This window comes from Cicer arietinum, chromosome 2 (assembly GCF_000331145.2).
Source record: "Cicer arietinum cultivar CDC Frontier isolate Library 1 chromosome 2, Cicar.CDCFrontier_v2.0, whole genome shotgun sequence".
NCBI lineage: Eukaryota > Viridiplantae > Streptophyta > Magnoliopsida > Fabales > Fabaceae > Cicer > Cicer arietinum.
In genome coordinates, this window is record NC_021161.2 from 8,950,999 (window position 1) to 8,966,394 (window position 15,396).

Genomic DNA, 15,396 nt, shown 5'->3' on the forward strand with positions numbered 1-15,396 from the left:
ACAAAAAAGTAGACAGATGTTAAACTTAAAAATATTTTAACTTATTAATAAGTAAAATTAATACAATTTAAAAAAATGAAAACATAAAAGATTTTAAAGTAAGAGATTATTAAAAATTGAAAGGACAATTAAATATGTTTAGTTCTAATAGAGACTAACAATTTACAAAATGATTTTGTAGAACTTCAAATATAGTATTTATTACCAAGGATTAAAAGAAAAATTATAAAATTTTAAGACTAAAACTATAAATAATCAATCAAATTTCACAAAAAATATTGTCATACATATTTTCTTTTTTGTCTATAAAAAGAGATAGTAAATATTACATAAAACTCACATATAACTACAAAATATCAAATTTAAATCTAAATAAAAATGTTCAATCTAATAATTTCGGTATTTATCGGTTAACAGCAGTACTTTCTATTCATAAGATATGTAAATTCTTATATTTATTGATTAAACATACGCAATATAGCTCAAATTGAGTCAGCAACTTCCGCTTTCACAACAACCTTGTAACGATATCGTTTAGCACAAAATATGACATAAACAAGATTAATTGCACCTAATCCTGAAATTAAAAAATAATAGTAATCCAATCTTCCAACATTGATGTCATTATTAAGCCAACCCTTTCCACCATTCCTTTGAGTAACTTTATTCACAATGTTGATCACCAATACTCCAGCATAAGATGAGCATGCCAACATAAGATAGTGCAAAGAATTTCCTATGCTTTTCATTTTTTGAGGTGATTCACTATTGTAGAATTCAATGTACCCAATTAATAAAAAAACTTCACAAAATCCTAACATGATATATTGTGGAGCTAGCCAAAATGCAGATATTGGTTTGGTTCCATAAGTATTTGAGATAGCCATATTCCTTCTATACCATTCAACCAAGCCAGCACTCACCATTACGAGAATTGAGAAAATATTACCTGTTGGAATTTAGGAAACTAGGAAATTAGAGGAGATAAAATTATAGTATTTTTATTATTGATAGATAAATTTTTCTTAAGTTCTTCGAACTCAAGACCTCATAGTTATGTGTAAAATTATTTATCATTTTATTTAGGCAAAAAAAAAAAAAAAGAAGCATCCATCAAAATACCCTCCCTCTCATTTGGTGAATTAGCAAATATATCAAAATTGTAAATTGTTATTTAAAATAGTCGATCCGTTAATTTTTAGTGCAAAACATAGATGTATTTTCTTAAGTACTTTAGTACGGTTTTTAACTTAACCAACCATGATTTTTCAGATCAAAATTTTCTAAAACTTTGTTATAACCACAAAATGTGTGTTTTATGTTAAGAACCATACAAAAACATTAGTTTTTTTTTTTTTCTTTCTAATTTTTGTCGTTAAAGACTACGATGTAATAAATTAATTGAATATATTATCGCCCTTTCACACGGAAACTCATTAAAGACTAATTTGTCTATGAAGTTTAGGTCCAATTTAAGAACAAATTAGTCAATAAGAGACTAATTACTAACAAATTATTACTAGATCGATATTTAAATTTCATAAACAAATTAGTTTATATTATTGTGACATTAATGTGAAGTTAGTATCAAATGACAACTTATTTTTTTAACATGTTAGCGATAAAAGTAAATAGATGAACTATTTTATCTAATTAAAACTTTACAATTTCATGTATTTGCCAAAATGTTTCAAAAACTAGTTAATTTTCCTAAGGAAAAGGCAATCCAAACCCTTACTTTAGGCCTCTCCTCTAACTCAATTTAAGAATAATTGTGTGTTGGACCTCATTTATCATATAATGGTCTTAAGTCTCACCAAATTAGAAAATAGTAACACTTTGCTTTAGGCCTAACATTTCCTCTAGCAACCATGACCGTACACTAGTTGGTGCTAGCTTAGAGTGAATCTGAATTCTACTACACACACCTTGTAAATAACATGTTAATATTAGATATGTTTAATTTTTACTATAATTATTTTTAAAATTACACAATAATAAAATATAATATGTCGATTATGTAACATAAATGAAAATAAAACTATATAATTGACAAAATAAATATTGTTAGCAATAGTAGAAAAGACTATAATTTGCATTAATTTAAACATTACCTATAACAATCTTTTGAAGGCTTTTTATCCCTTCAACTTGTTTGGTGACTTTTGCAAGAGCTGGTTGAACAAAGAAGTCATAGAATAGAAGCCATATAGCAATGGTAATTAGGGTAACTATGCTACATGATGCAGCAAAATAGTAGAAAAGACTATAATTTGCATTAATTTAAACATTACCTATAACAATCTTTTGAAGGCTTTTTATCCCTTCAACTTGTTTGGTGACTTTTGCAAGAGCTGGTTGAACAAAGAAGTCATAGAATAGAAGCCATATAGCAATGGTAATTAGGGTAACTATGCTACATGATGGAGCAGGAATTTCAAATGATCCAATGTGCCTGTCCATTTTCAAGGCTTGGGTTATAGGAAATATTCCTTGTTGTACTATTGGTATTGCACCAAGAAATCCAGAAGCCCAAATTGGAATTATTTTAATCAAACATTTTAATTCTTCAACTTGTTGAATGCTGCAAAGATTCCATGTATTTGTTACTCTGCCTTCAGGATTAATTTCATTGTCTTGTATCATAGCTGCTTTGTTTAAACACCTAACAAGAAAAAAATAGCTTTTTAATTACATAAGTTTATCTTGGCTTTTTAATTCCACAAGTTTAGCTTTTATAATTCTATTTTCATCATGTTTTCCCTTTTAATAGCAATAACACATATTGGTTTTACTCTGTTTTATGTTTTAAAAGGCACAAAAAGAATATTTTCACATTTTCTTGTACATGTATTTGAAAACAAGAAATGGAATGAAAACAGTGTTTTTTTACAGTTAAAAATAAATTAAGAAGGGAAAAAAATTATGTTCTTAAACCAATTCTCAATAAGGAAAAAGTTATATTTTGATTGGATTATAATTAAGACTTTTTTTTTTTTCATAAAAAAAGGTATAATTATACAACTTTTTTATCACAATCTTTTTTATATAATAATTATAAACTTTTTTATTATCTAAAAAGTACTTTATTTATAGTATATTCTAAAACAACTCGAGATTCAATATTACAAATAATTATAAAAATGAAAAAAAAAGTTTTTTAAGGTTCAATTAAATTATTAAAAAAAATTAAAAGTAAAATTTTTAAATAAAAAAAAGATTCACATAAAAAAAAAACTCAAGAAAGAGGAATTAAAGTACTTTTTTTAAAAGGAATTGAAAATATACAAATGGGATTGAAGTACATATTACCTAAGTTCTTTAGTTAAAGGCATTTTGAGTGCTTTAACATCTTCAAGTGGTGGATCATAGTAAACACATTCCCCTTCCTTTGAAGGAAATTGAAGTTGATGTTTCTTATAAGCTGCAACAATCACTTTTGCAATGCCAGAAAATATACTCCCCTCAGCTGAAATAAAAAAATAAGCACTTTTTCCAACTAGAAATATAATTATTGCACACAACATGAGTAAGCCTAGTGTGCCAAATCCCACAACCCAATTTTTATTTTGCATGTAAACTATCAATGTTGCATTAATCAACATAACAAATGTTTGTGTTGTGTAGTACCAATTATAGAATCTACTTGCACCTTTTTTTCCTTCAAGGGTATTTGTGTCAAATTGATCAATTGCAAAGGGAATAGCACAAGGTCTTATTCCACCTGTCCCTATAGCTAGCCAAGATAGGCCAAAAATTAAGATGGAAAGATGAAAACTTGTTGGAGCAACACACACTTGATGATGATTGCAAGTTGGTGGATGAAGTTGTGGTAACCATGCTGTTAGTGTTATTATCACTATTCCCTAATTAATCAGCAAAGGATGAAACCATTAATTATTTGATAATCACTATATAGTCAATAATCAATGTGTATTAATATGATTTTATTTTTATATAAATAAAAATTTATGACGAACGAATCATGGCTCTATCGATGTATATATTATTGAATATTTAAAAAAAAGTTACATTTTTCTCTCTCTAATATCGTTAACGAAGATTAAGACTATAACCCATCAAATTTAAATTCAATATATGTCTTTTTTAGTAATAGACCAAACAAGAATTTGTATTACTTTAGAGTAGCTAGAGCGATTACGTTATCAAGGCATTATTTTCTAAAGAGGAATATATACATTAGGACCTGTAACTGTCACATCATTATGAAGTATTCATTAATAAAGTAATCTTTCTCTATCAATAAATAGATTAAGAAATGTAGTATTTTTGTTGATTTTTTATATGAATTGAAAAAATTAGGAGTAATAAATGGTTATAGGTATAATAGAAAACAACATCAATAATTCATTAATATTATTATAAAATTAAGGATAAAAAATGGGATAACTCTGTTTGCTAACGTGATTAATATTATGGGATGAAAGGAATAATTCATTATTAAAAAATTCTCATTTATTGTATGACAACTAAAAAATTCTCATTAATTATCTGTACTACGTCTCAACAACAGGGTAGTTCTTTAGTTGTCCCAAAAATAAAGGTTTTTTTAATTAAATCTGTCTTTAAAAATTGGTTAATTTAGTTCAAAACAATAAAATTATCTGCCATTTATTTTATTGTATACAAACTATCTTAACTATTATTGCCAAAATATCTTCTCAAGATGGTGAGGGTTGGTGGTATAGGAGCAATGTTTATGAACATCGCACAGCAAAAAAATATTTAACAAAAAACAAGAGAAATTATTTAATAGGTAAACTCAGATAACAATTTAGTTTTTTTTTTATTTGATTATTTATTTAATTTTAAGTTATTATTCAATTATTTATGTTTTAAAAATGTCAATAGTTTTATCTTTATTTTTATTTTTATAGAAATCGAGAAAATTCATCATTATCTTTAAACAAAATTTAAAAAATTAGTAATCATTTTTAACAAAATTCATATTTTCATCAAATTTATAATTCAAATCTTCAAATAAATTCATATTTTCACCTCCAACAACAACATTTAATCTATCAAATAAAGAATTCATATTTTAAAATTTAGAGTATGAATTTCATTTGAATAATCAATAACAAAGATCCTCGTGTATTGTTTAATGTAGGAGAAGGAAGCATTTATATACAATATATTTTGGCCCTTTATAGATTAGACCATCTAAATTACTCTCTCTTTCATGATGAATATTATTTCAGTAAAAATAATTTATTTTAATAAATATTATTTATAATTTTTAATAATTATTATATACACAATTTTTAAAATATTATTATATTGATAATAAATAAAAATCTATCGATAATTAAGATGTATAATTTATTAAAATTATATTTTTTTTTATTCTAATTATTACATTGATGTATGCAAAAACTTTAGATCAGACTTATCGTGACGGAAAAAGTATACTATCCTAAAGCTTGAATGAATATTTGTAGTAAGAAATAGGAAAGCATACCACAAGAGTTCCAATTGAAGCCAAAACAATGGTTCTGAATTTCCCTAAAAATGCATCAGAAATAATAGCACCAATCATTGGTATCAAATTGCTCACTGCAATCCAAAGGCTTATAATATTTGCAGCACCAACTTGACTCAAATGAAACACATTCAACAAATACACTAAGAAATTTCCTTGCATTCCATATGTTGCTATCCTCTCAATTGTCTCATTTCCTACAAAATCATAACCATATATACTAAATGTCAACTCAAAATAAGTCTACCATAATACAAACTAATTAATAAATTATATATACATGATCAATTTTTCAAAAAAATTAAATAAAATCAAATACCTAAGATATATTTAGCTCCCTTCCACCCAGGCCTTTCTTTCATTACCCTTGGATTTGATGAATTGTCCAAATCAATTTCATCAATTGATGATTTTTTTGAATTCCAATTGCTGCAACAAGAGGACCACAAAGATCTTGTATGGTTTCTCTTTTTTTTCTCCACCTCCATTTAATTTAATTATAAATATTAAACCAATGTATCTATCCAATCCCTTGAATGAATTGCACAATAGCCTCTTTCCTTACTTATAGTTGTTATAATTTTTGTGATTCCTCATCAATTGAGTAGTGGGCCCAAAAGGAGCATCATTATATGCATCAAAGTTAGCATTAATTAATTCAATAAATATTTTACATTATGTTTTATTTTAGTAATAAATTGACATTAATATGCAAGCTTGCTTACAGTAGATGTGCCTAGGTGGCGGTTGTTTTCAGTTACTAATATTTACTACTCTTTTCCGGCTTTGGTAAGCTTTTACTTGATATCATGCTTTTTTGACTTTGTGTAAGCTTTTTCCATACGCGTCTTGGGATTAATTTGGTGAGGAATCTACCCATTGTGTACTGTAAGATTTAATTTAAGATGTTAGGAGTATTTTGTGGATATTTAACTCCTTGAATTTTCATATTTTATTGATGCTCTATTAATTCTATGATCGAATGACTCTCATTTATTAGTTTTGTTCTTTATTTTATATGTTAGTGGTTGATTATATTAGTGTCTCTATATTTTTGTAAGTTACAATATGTGTGGTTTAAGAATATAAGATATATGACTGTTAGATAATGTTATTATATATTGTAGTACCTCAATTTTGTCTTATAAAATAAAAATAATTTAAATAAAAATATGTTTGTCTAAAAATTATAAAAATTGCAGTAGATATATTATATTACATTTAATATAAATAAATAAAAAAACCAAGCAAAAAAAGAAATAAAGAAACTTAAAACAAAACAGTTAGCTTTATTAATCCTTTCCCTATTTTTTTTCCTCTCCCTATTTCTCTGTTTTGGCATCTTCTTTGGCCTGTGCTAATTCTCTGCTTTGGCGTGTGCAGTGTCGTCTCCATGTTTCATGCTTCCCTCATTTCCTTTCCCACGTCCATCTATTCATTTATTTTTATCTTTATTTAGTCTAATGGCATTAATTTAGTCATTTGTTTACTCAATCAAAAAGCAGTGTAAAATCCAGTGTACTCAATCAAAAAGTGTATGAAGTTGCTTGATCATGTTGTAAAAGCAGTGTAAAATCCAGAACACACAACCAAACCAGTGTAAAATCCAGAACACACAACCATTCCCCTTAAATTGTACCAATTTGCTTGTTTGATGTAGTTGCCAAACCAGTTTAAAATTCAGAAATTAATTTATACGATGAACACAACTCTTCCTCGTTTTTGTCTATATATTGAAACAAAAATTCAATAGGGAGGAAGAACAGAAAGAAATCACAAGATAAAATTGGGGATTTTCCTTCTGGTTTTCAAAAAAACAATAGAAATAGAGTAATAACAGAAGAAAATCTGCCACCATAGTTCTTCCCATCAACCCATAACCTTAACCTTAGACATACTCAATCACTAATAACAACCAACAGGCCACGACGAGAATCAACACACCACCGCGCCGGAAAAGGGTATTTTCTTATTCATTAGGTTTGCTGTTGTATATTATTGAAAAATGAAATTTTTGTTTTGATGCGAATGGAGTTTTGGTTGAGATGTTTGATGTGTAGTTGGATTAGTTTTGTACTAAATTTGTTTCTGCTTCTCCATTTTGAATCCTTGTTTACCCTGTTAGGCTGGTACGCTGTACACACCATACACACATCTCATCTCACGCACGCCAACTGTTTGTTAGTTGTATTCCATTCTATTGATAATATTGCTAGTTAGTATGGATTGATTTAATAATATATTTGTGTGGTACATGAACTTTTTGTTCGGTTCTCTATTTTCACTATTTATTTCATTTAATTATAATAATTCTATTTTAATGATGGACATAATTAAATGGCGGTAAATATCATTTATTTTAAGTTATAGTAGTTTTTTTTAGTTTGTGCTATTTAGTTTTAAAAATGAATTTTATTTCTTCATTTATTAAATTTCAAAAAAAATAGTTTAAAAGAGGGTTACATTTATAATTAGTATTAAAATGTTATTTTTTTTCTATTTAATAGATTAAGTTACAAGTCTATATATTTTTCTTCTCACTATTTTATTTCAAAAAAAATCGTTTAAACTTATTTAATATGTAGTATCATTTAATTAGATGTTTTTTTAATCTTGGAATTGTTAAGACACAAGTCGTACTACTTGGTCTTCTTGAAACTCTATTTTATAAAAGAATAATAAAATGTTTTAAAGAGAGTTAAATTAGATGTGACATCTTTTTACTCCTTGAGTTTTGAGACACGAGTTGTACAACTCGATCGTTTTAAAACTCACATTTTAAAATAATTATTCAAATCAAGCAAGCCTTCTTTAAGTTCGTCAAATTTAACATTTTTTATAACAAAAATACAATTTATTTAAAATCAATCAACGCATTCACATTTTCTACCAAGAACTACGTAGCTTTGATCTCTCAATCGCACCGGGAGATACGTAGGAGCAAGATCACACTCTTGTCAAGCACAATAATAAAAACTTCTTTTTACTCTTTTAAACGCGCTTTTATCTCAAAAAATCATATTTATAAAAAAATAATTTTATATTCATATTTAATAATAAAGAGAAATGAATATAGTTAAGTTGATATAATTTTGCACAATTAATTATAGGTAACCGTTTTTAGCAGATGTCGTAGGGTGCTAATACCTTCCCTACGCATAATCGACTCCCGAACTCAAAATCTGGTTTCAAAGATCATTTTTATTTTATTTTTTATATTTTTAAGGGTTTCCCAATATTTTCCCTGTTTTAAAATAAATTTTGGTGGCGACTCCATTGAATTCGAGAAAAACTCGAAATTTTAGGTCGCGATAGCTGGCGACTTCACTGGGGACATTTTGAGAGTCAAGCCTAAAAATTAATTGTGCATTTTTTAACTTTTATCTATATTTGTTTATTTTTCATTTTCATTTTCTTTGTGTATCTTTTATTTCTTAATAAGTATTAGTTGACATTATAATATTCTTTTAGGCTAGTAGATTATTTTTTATTTTTTTTATGTTATTTATTTATCTATTTATTTTATATATATATATATATATATATATGTTTTGTTAGTATTATGGATTTATTGAATTATGTTTATTCAACACCTACACTTTTTTAAGACACACACTTATGAGTGGAACCTTATACCCAGGTTTGAACAAAACTTAAGCTTAGTTTCGAGATTGCGTAGTGGTAGCCTTCTGGATGTACATCCTGTTTGGTTAACATGAACATCTCACCTAGAGTTTGATCCTATTGAGGTTATTGTCACTTCAAATAGTTTACCTATTGTTGTTGACAACATTCTAAAATAGGATTATTGGCTCTAGGAACTGTGTTTAGAACTATAAAGCCACCCTTGTGAGAGTTTCACTACATAAGCCAATAGATCCTTTCATTGTAAGAATATCCATAAAAACGAAAAAATTATCTCATATATTCAAGAGTTTATGTATATATTAGTTTCATTCATGACATTTTTTTTTTCTCTCTTTCTAAGGAAAATAAAACATCATAGCATTTTGCATAAATTTTCAGGATTTTTGGGAAATCATACAAACCTTAGTCACGTGTTATTAAACTGGACAATGTGATCTAAAAAAAGAAAAACTTTACTTTTAAAGTTCAAGCAACCTGATAATATCAATGAAGGATTTGCTATTTCGATTTATGATCCCCATATTTTCTTCACTAATAATTCGTTCTTGTTAAAAAATTTACATAAGGCTTATGATTCCCCAACATCCAACTATCATAATTAACTAATTGATTTCATCTTCATTCATATTTTAGTGCATACTCATAAAAAATTAATTAATTTATTTATTTTAAAAAAACACAGAAAAAATCAATAAAGTTGTTTCCCCGACACCCTTATCGGACTCGTGCAAACTCGAAGATCATGGAAGAACTTGAGCAAAATCAAGAGGTGATGAGGATGGATATCAACCAATTAAAGGACAAGGTTGATCAAATCTTAGAAGCTATACAGGCTTTGTCAAGGAAGGGGAATACAGATGAGAATCCTCCGGCTGCAAATGAAGAACACCAAACCACTCTTTCTCACCCACCAAGCTTTACCCCGACTACCGAACAACCTCGTACAACAACTATGCAATTTCCCATGTACGGTCTTCCACCCGATTATACTCCACCTTTAGTCATCAACCCCCAAAACCCAAACCAATCACAAATTCCATCTCCTCTGGGCTATCTGCCACCCGAAAACACTCAACCCTCAGAAAATATTCCATATATTGCACCCCAAGTACCCCATTTCGATACTAATGGAAATTGGCATCAACCTCACATTGGGGATGATACACAATCAAAGGAAAAATTCCATGTCTTGGAAGACCGAATAAAAGCTATTGAGGGGTATAATGTTTAAAGCTTTCGATATGTGTTTGGTTCCTGATGTAACTATCCCTCCCAAATTCAAGGTTCCTGACTTTGAAAAATACAAGGGCAACACATGTCCTAAAAATCATCTAAGACAGTTTTTCCAAGACAGTTTGAGTGGGTCATCGTTAAGTTGATATATGCATCTTGAGCGAAATCAAATCCGTTCATGGAAGGACCTTGCTGATGCCTTTTTGAAGCAATACAGGTACAACATTGACATGACCCCTGATATGATGCAATTGCAAAATTCATTGAAAAAGGACAATGAATCTTTCAAAGAATATGCACAACGGTGGAGGGAAATGACATCACAAGTGGAACCTCCTTTATCTGAAAGAGAAATGGTTGGTCATCACAAGTGGAACCTCCCTTATCTGAAAGAGAAATGGTTGGTATGTTTATGGATACTCTCCAGTCGCCTTTTTATGATAAGATGATTGGGAGTATGTCATCAAACTTTTCTGATCTGGTCATGATAGGAAAAAGGATAGAAAGTGGGATGAGGAGTGGAAAGATCGTATGTGCAACAACTGGCATAAAAAGACCCCAGACGACATTCACAAAAAATAAAGAAGGGGACGCTAACGTTGTAATGGTAAACCCCATAATCTCCTATTTTCCACCCATCAATTCTTATCGACCCCCAAATTTCCAGCCCCCGATACCACAAACTCCTTACATCCCTTATCCATATGTGGCCGCAACCACACAAGCTTCATACCCTCAATATCACCCTTTAAGACCACCTTTTTATCAACCACCGCCTACAGCATTTTCTCCACAAAATCAATACTCAATCTTGAATCACTACATACCACCTGTCAATCGAGAAAAAAGGATAACTCATTTTGATCCAATTCCCGTCACGTATAGCCAATTGTTGCCCCATTTACTTCAAAATTCAATGGTAGTCGTAAGACCAATGAAACCTCTTAAACCACTATTTCCAAAATGGTATAATTCAAATGCCAAATGTGAATATCATGCAGGAGCCGTTGGGCATTCCATTGAAGATTGTCAAGCCCTAAAATCTAAAGGGCAAGAACTTATTAATGCAAAATGGCTTACCTTCAAGGAGGACAATCCAACATAGGGAGCAATCCTTTGCCAGGCCACGGGAATGCCTCTGTGAATGTCATTGAAGATGGGATAGACCAATATGCAACAAACGTTCATGTGTTCACCATGGGGTCGTGTGTGGAAAATATCTTTCCCAAAACCATTGGAAATTCTTTACAAAAAAGAGAATCTTAAGCCAACTCCTAGCAGGCCAAATGCAATAATTGTCCAAACACCAATCCCTTTTCCTTATGAAAATACCAAGGCAGTACTGTGGAAATACGAAGTCACGTCTCACTTGGCAAATCATCAACCAAGTGATGGTTGTGAACCTAAAGGAACTGATGTCACTAACATCTCAGGGATTGGTGGAATGACTCGGAGTGGTCGAGTATACACTCCTGAACAACTTAGCAAAAAGGAGGTTAATGGAGAAAAGGGAAAAGAAGATATGTATCATGCCATAAAAGGACAAGAGGTCAGTAAAAAGACGGTGTCTGAAGAAGAAGCTAGTGAATTTTTGAAGTTTCTCAAGCAAAGTGAATATAAGGTAGTGGATCAGCTAAATCAAACCCCTTCCAAGATATCAGTTTTCTCTTTGTTATTGAATTCTGAAGCACATAGAAGAGCACTGATGAAAGTTTTAAATGAAGCCCACATTACTCACGATATCACTGTCGATCAGTTTGATGGAGTTGTCAGTAACATCACTGCTAGTAGTTTCCTGAGTTTTAGCGATAATGAATTACCAACTGAAGGGACAGAGCATAACAAAGCATTGCACATCTCTGTGAGGTGTCACGATCATATTCTTGCACGAGTGCTAGTAGATAATGGTTCATCATTAAATGTCATGCCTAAATCGACACTGTCAAAGCTATTTGTTGAGGGAGCCTGTTTGAAGCCTAGTGCTTTGGTGGTGAAAGCGTTTGATGGATCTAGAAGACAAGTGGTTGGTGAGATTGACCTGCCAATTCAAATTGGACCCCACATCTTTGGGATAACCTTCCAAGTAATGGATATTAAACCGGCGTACAGTTGTCTTTTAGGGAGACCATGGATTCATGTTGCTGGAGCAGTGACATCCACCCTCCATCAAAAGCTAAAGTTTATAGTGAACAATAAGCTGGTAATAATATCTGGGGAAGAAGATATGATAGTAAGTCATTTATCTTCTACAAGCTACATTAAAAACATAGAGGAAGCCATAGAGACTTCCTTTCAAGCATTAGAAATTGCCAATGTCGTCTTCATGGGTGAAGAATATCGTTTAAAAGAACCAAAACTATCTACCACATCATTGAAGTTTACCAAATCTATGTTGGAATGAGGAGTTTTTTTGGGAAAGTTGATAAAAATACCAGAAAAGAACAATAGGTACGGGTTGGGATATGTACCTACTCAAGCTGATAAAGATAAGGCTGCGAAGGGAAAAAGAGAAAAATGGACACCAAATTAACAGAAGATTCCGATTTGTGACATTCGCCAAACTTTTCAAAGCGCCGGAATAATATATGCTCATCAAGTGGCTGTTACAGAAGATGATCATGTTGATGATGACACCCTCAAGCTAGTGTACCCTTGTCCTCCAAACACCAATCTCAACAATTGGAAGATCATCGAGTTTCCCGTGTTTGTTAATTCGTGTTCAAAGTAATTATGTATTTTTAACTCCTTTTGCTCTGCCCAAGGCTATAAGGATAACTAATTAGGGCATATGTATTTCAATTTCGTACTTATTATCAATAAATGCATTTTTGAATTCTCCAACTGGTTTTGTTTTTTCTCTTCTCTCTTTTCTCTTTCTTTTGACAACCCTTATTCATATTTTTTTTTCCTTTTTCTTCTTAATTTAAACAATGCAAAGTCGAAAATGAATATGTTGAAAATGGTAGCGCTAGAACCCTTTCTTGTAATTTCGAACGTCTAATTAATCACGCTGATGAGGATTGTGAAGATGACTGTGAGCCTTCCCCAGAACTAGAAAGCTTAATTGAACATGAAGCTAAGATAATCCAACCCTATCAAGAACCTGTTGAGGTGATCAACTTAGGGAATGAACATGATAAGAAAGAAGTTAAAATTGGTATGTCTATGAAAGAAATTGAACGAGAAAAGTTGGTTAAACTTTTATTTGATTATGTGGATGTCTTTGCATGGTCATATCAGGATATGACTGGGCTATATACTAACATAGTTGAACACAAGCTACCAATCAAGGTTGAATATGCTCCAATTAAACAAAAATTGAGGAGGATGAGACCTGATATGTCACTTAAAATTAGAGAAAATGTCAAAAAGCAATTTGATGCTGGTTTCTTAGCAGTAGCAAAATTATCCTCAATGAGTGGCTAATATTGTACTAGTTCCAAAAAAGGATGGAAAGGTTCGAATGTGTGTTGACTATCGAGATTTAAATAAAGCTAGTCCTAAAGACGATTTTCCTCTACCTCATATTGATGTCCTGGTGGATAGCACTGCTCAATACTCTCTTTTCTCCTTCATGGATGGTTTCTCAGGGTATAATCAAATCAAGATGGCTCCCGAAGATATGGAGAAAACTACATTCATCACACAATGGGGGACTTTCTGCTGTAAAGTGATGCCATTTGGATTGAAGAATGCTGGGGCAACTTATCAAAGAGCAATGGTAACCTTGTTTCATGACATGATGCATAAGGAAATAGAGGTTTACGTGGATGATATGATCGCAAAATCTCAAACCGAAGAAGACCATGTTGTTAACCTTCAAAATTTATTTGAGCGACTAAGGAAGTTCATACTCCGTTTAAACCCTGCTAAATGCACATTTGGTGTAAGATCAGGCAAGTTACTTGGGTTTATCGTTAGTCAAAAAGGGATAGAGGTGGACCCAGACAAAGTAAGAGCAATACAAGAAATGCTGGCTCCACGCACGGAAAAAGAAGTTCGTGGCTTTTTGGGTAGATTGAATTACATTGCGAGGTTTATATCGCATCTCACCGCTACATGTAAACCGATTTTCAAATTGTTGCACAAAGACCAAAAGGTTGAATGGAATGAGAATCGTAAAAAAATCTTTCGAAAAGATTAAGCAGTACTTATCAAAACCTCAGGGATAGAAGTGGATCCAGATAAAGTAAGAGCAATACAAGAAATGCCGGCTCCACGCACTGAAAAAGAAGTTCGTGGCTTTTTGGGTAGATTGAATTACATTGCGAGGTTTATATCGCATCTCACCGCTACATGCGAACCGATTTTCAAATTGTTGCGCAAAGACCAAAAGGTTGAATGGAATGAGAATTGTCAAAAAGCTTTCGAAAAGATTAAGCAGTACTTATCAAAACCTCCCATCCTAGTGCCTCATGTTCCTGGGAAACCACTTATTATGGACTTAATAGTATTGGACGAGTCCGTGGGCTGCGTACAGGGGCAACTCCTTTCTCATTGGTGTATGGAATGGAAGTGGTACTTCCCATCGAAGTTTGAAATTCCTTCGATCAAAGTCCTGATGGAAACAAAACTAGAAGAGGCAGAGTGGGTTCAATCACGATATGACCAATTGAATCTCATAGAAGAAAAAAGAATTATAGCTTTGTGTCATGGTCAGCTATATCAGAAAAGACTCAAAAAAGCTTACGAGTAAAAAAGTCCGTCATCGAGAGTTTCGAGAAGGAGAATTAGTGTTGAAGAAAATATTGCCCATAAAAAAGGATTCTCGGGGAAAGTGGACTCCGAACTACGAAGGACCATATGTTGTGAAAAAAGCTTTCTCTGGGGGAGCTCTAATACTCGCAGAAATGGATGGAGATGAGCTTCCACTTCCAGTAAACTCAGATGCAGTCAAGAAATATTATGCTTAAAAAAATAATAAAAAAATTTGGCTCGCTAGGTTGAAAACCTGAAAAGGCGACCTAGGCAAAAATTAGAGCATCCCGATGGATTGAAAACTTGGAAGAGCG

General features: G+C 31.2%; 1 protein-coding gene across 2 annotated transcripts; it reads right to left on the minus strand.

Annotated features, from left to right (window-relative positions):
- Positions 1-367: 367 nt before the first annotated feature.
- Positions 368-6,064, minus strand: LOC101497473 (protein NRT1/ PTR FAMILY 2.13-like). 2 transcript variants are annotated; one of them, XM_027331698.2, is made up of 6 exons: positions 5,823-6,064; positions 5,483-5,700; positions 3,653-3,866; positions 3,313-3,469; positions 2,295-2,665; positions 368-949 (listed from the first exon to the last, which is right to left on the minus strand). In XM_027331698.2, the coding sequence occupies exons 1-6, from the start codon at positions 5,989-5,991 to the stop codon at positions 483-485; spliced, it is 1,596 nt and encodes a 531-aa protein (XP_027187499.1). In that variant the 5' UTR covers positions 5,992-6,064; the 3' UTR covers positions 368-482. The 2 variants fall into 2 exon arrangements, with proteins under 2 accessions (XP_027187499.1, XP_012568261.1); XM_012712807.3 differs by having other exon boundaries at positions 3,313-3,866; positions 5,823-6,062.
- Between the last annotated feature and the right edge of the window lie 9,332 nt (positions 6,065-15,396).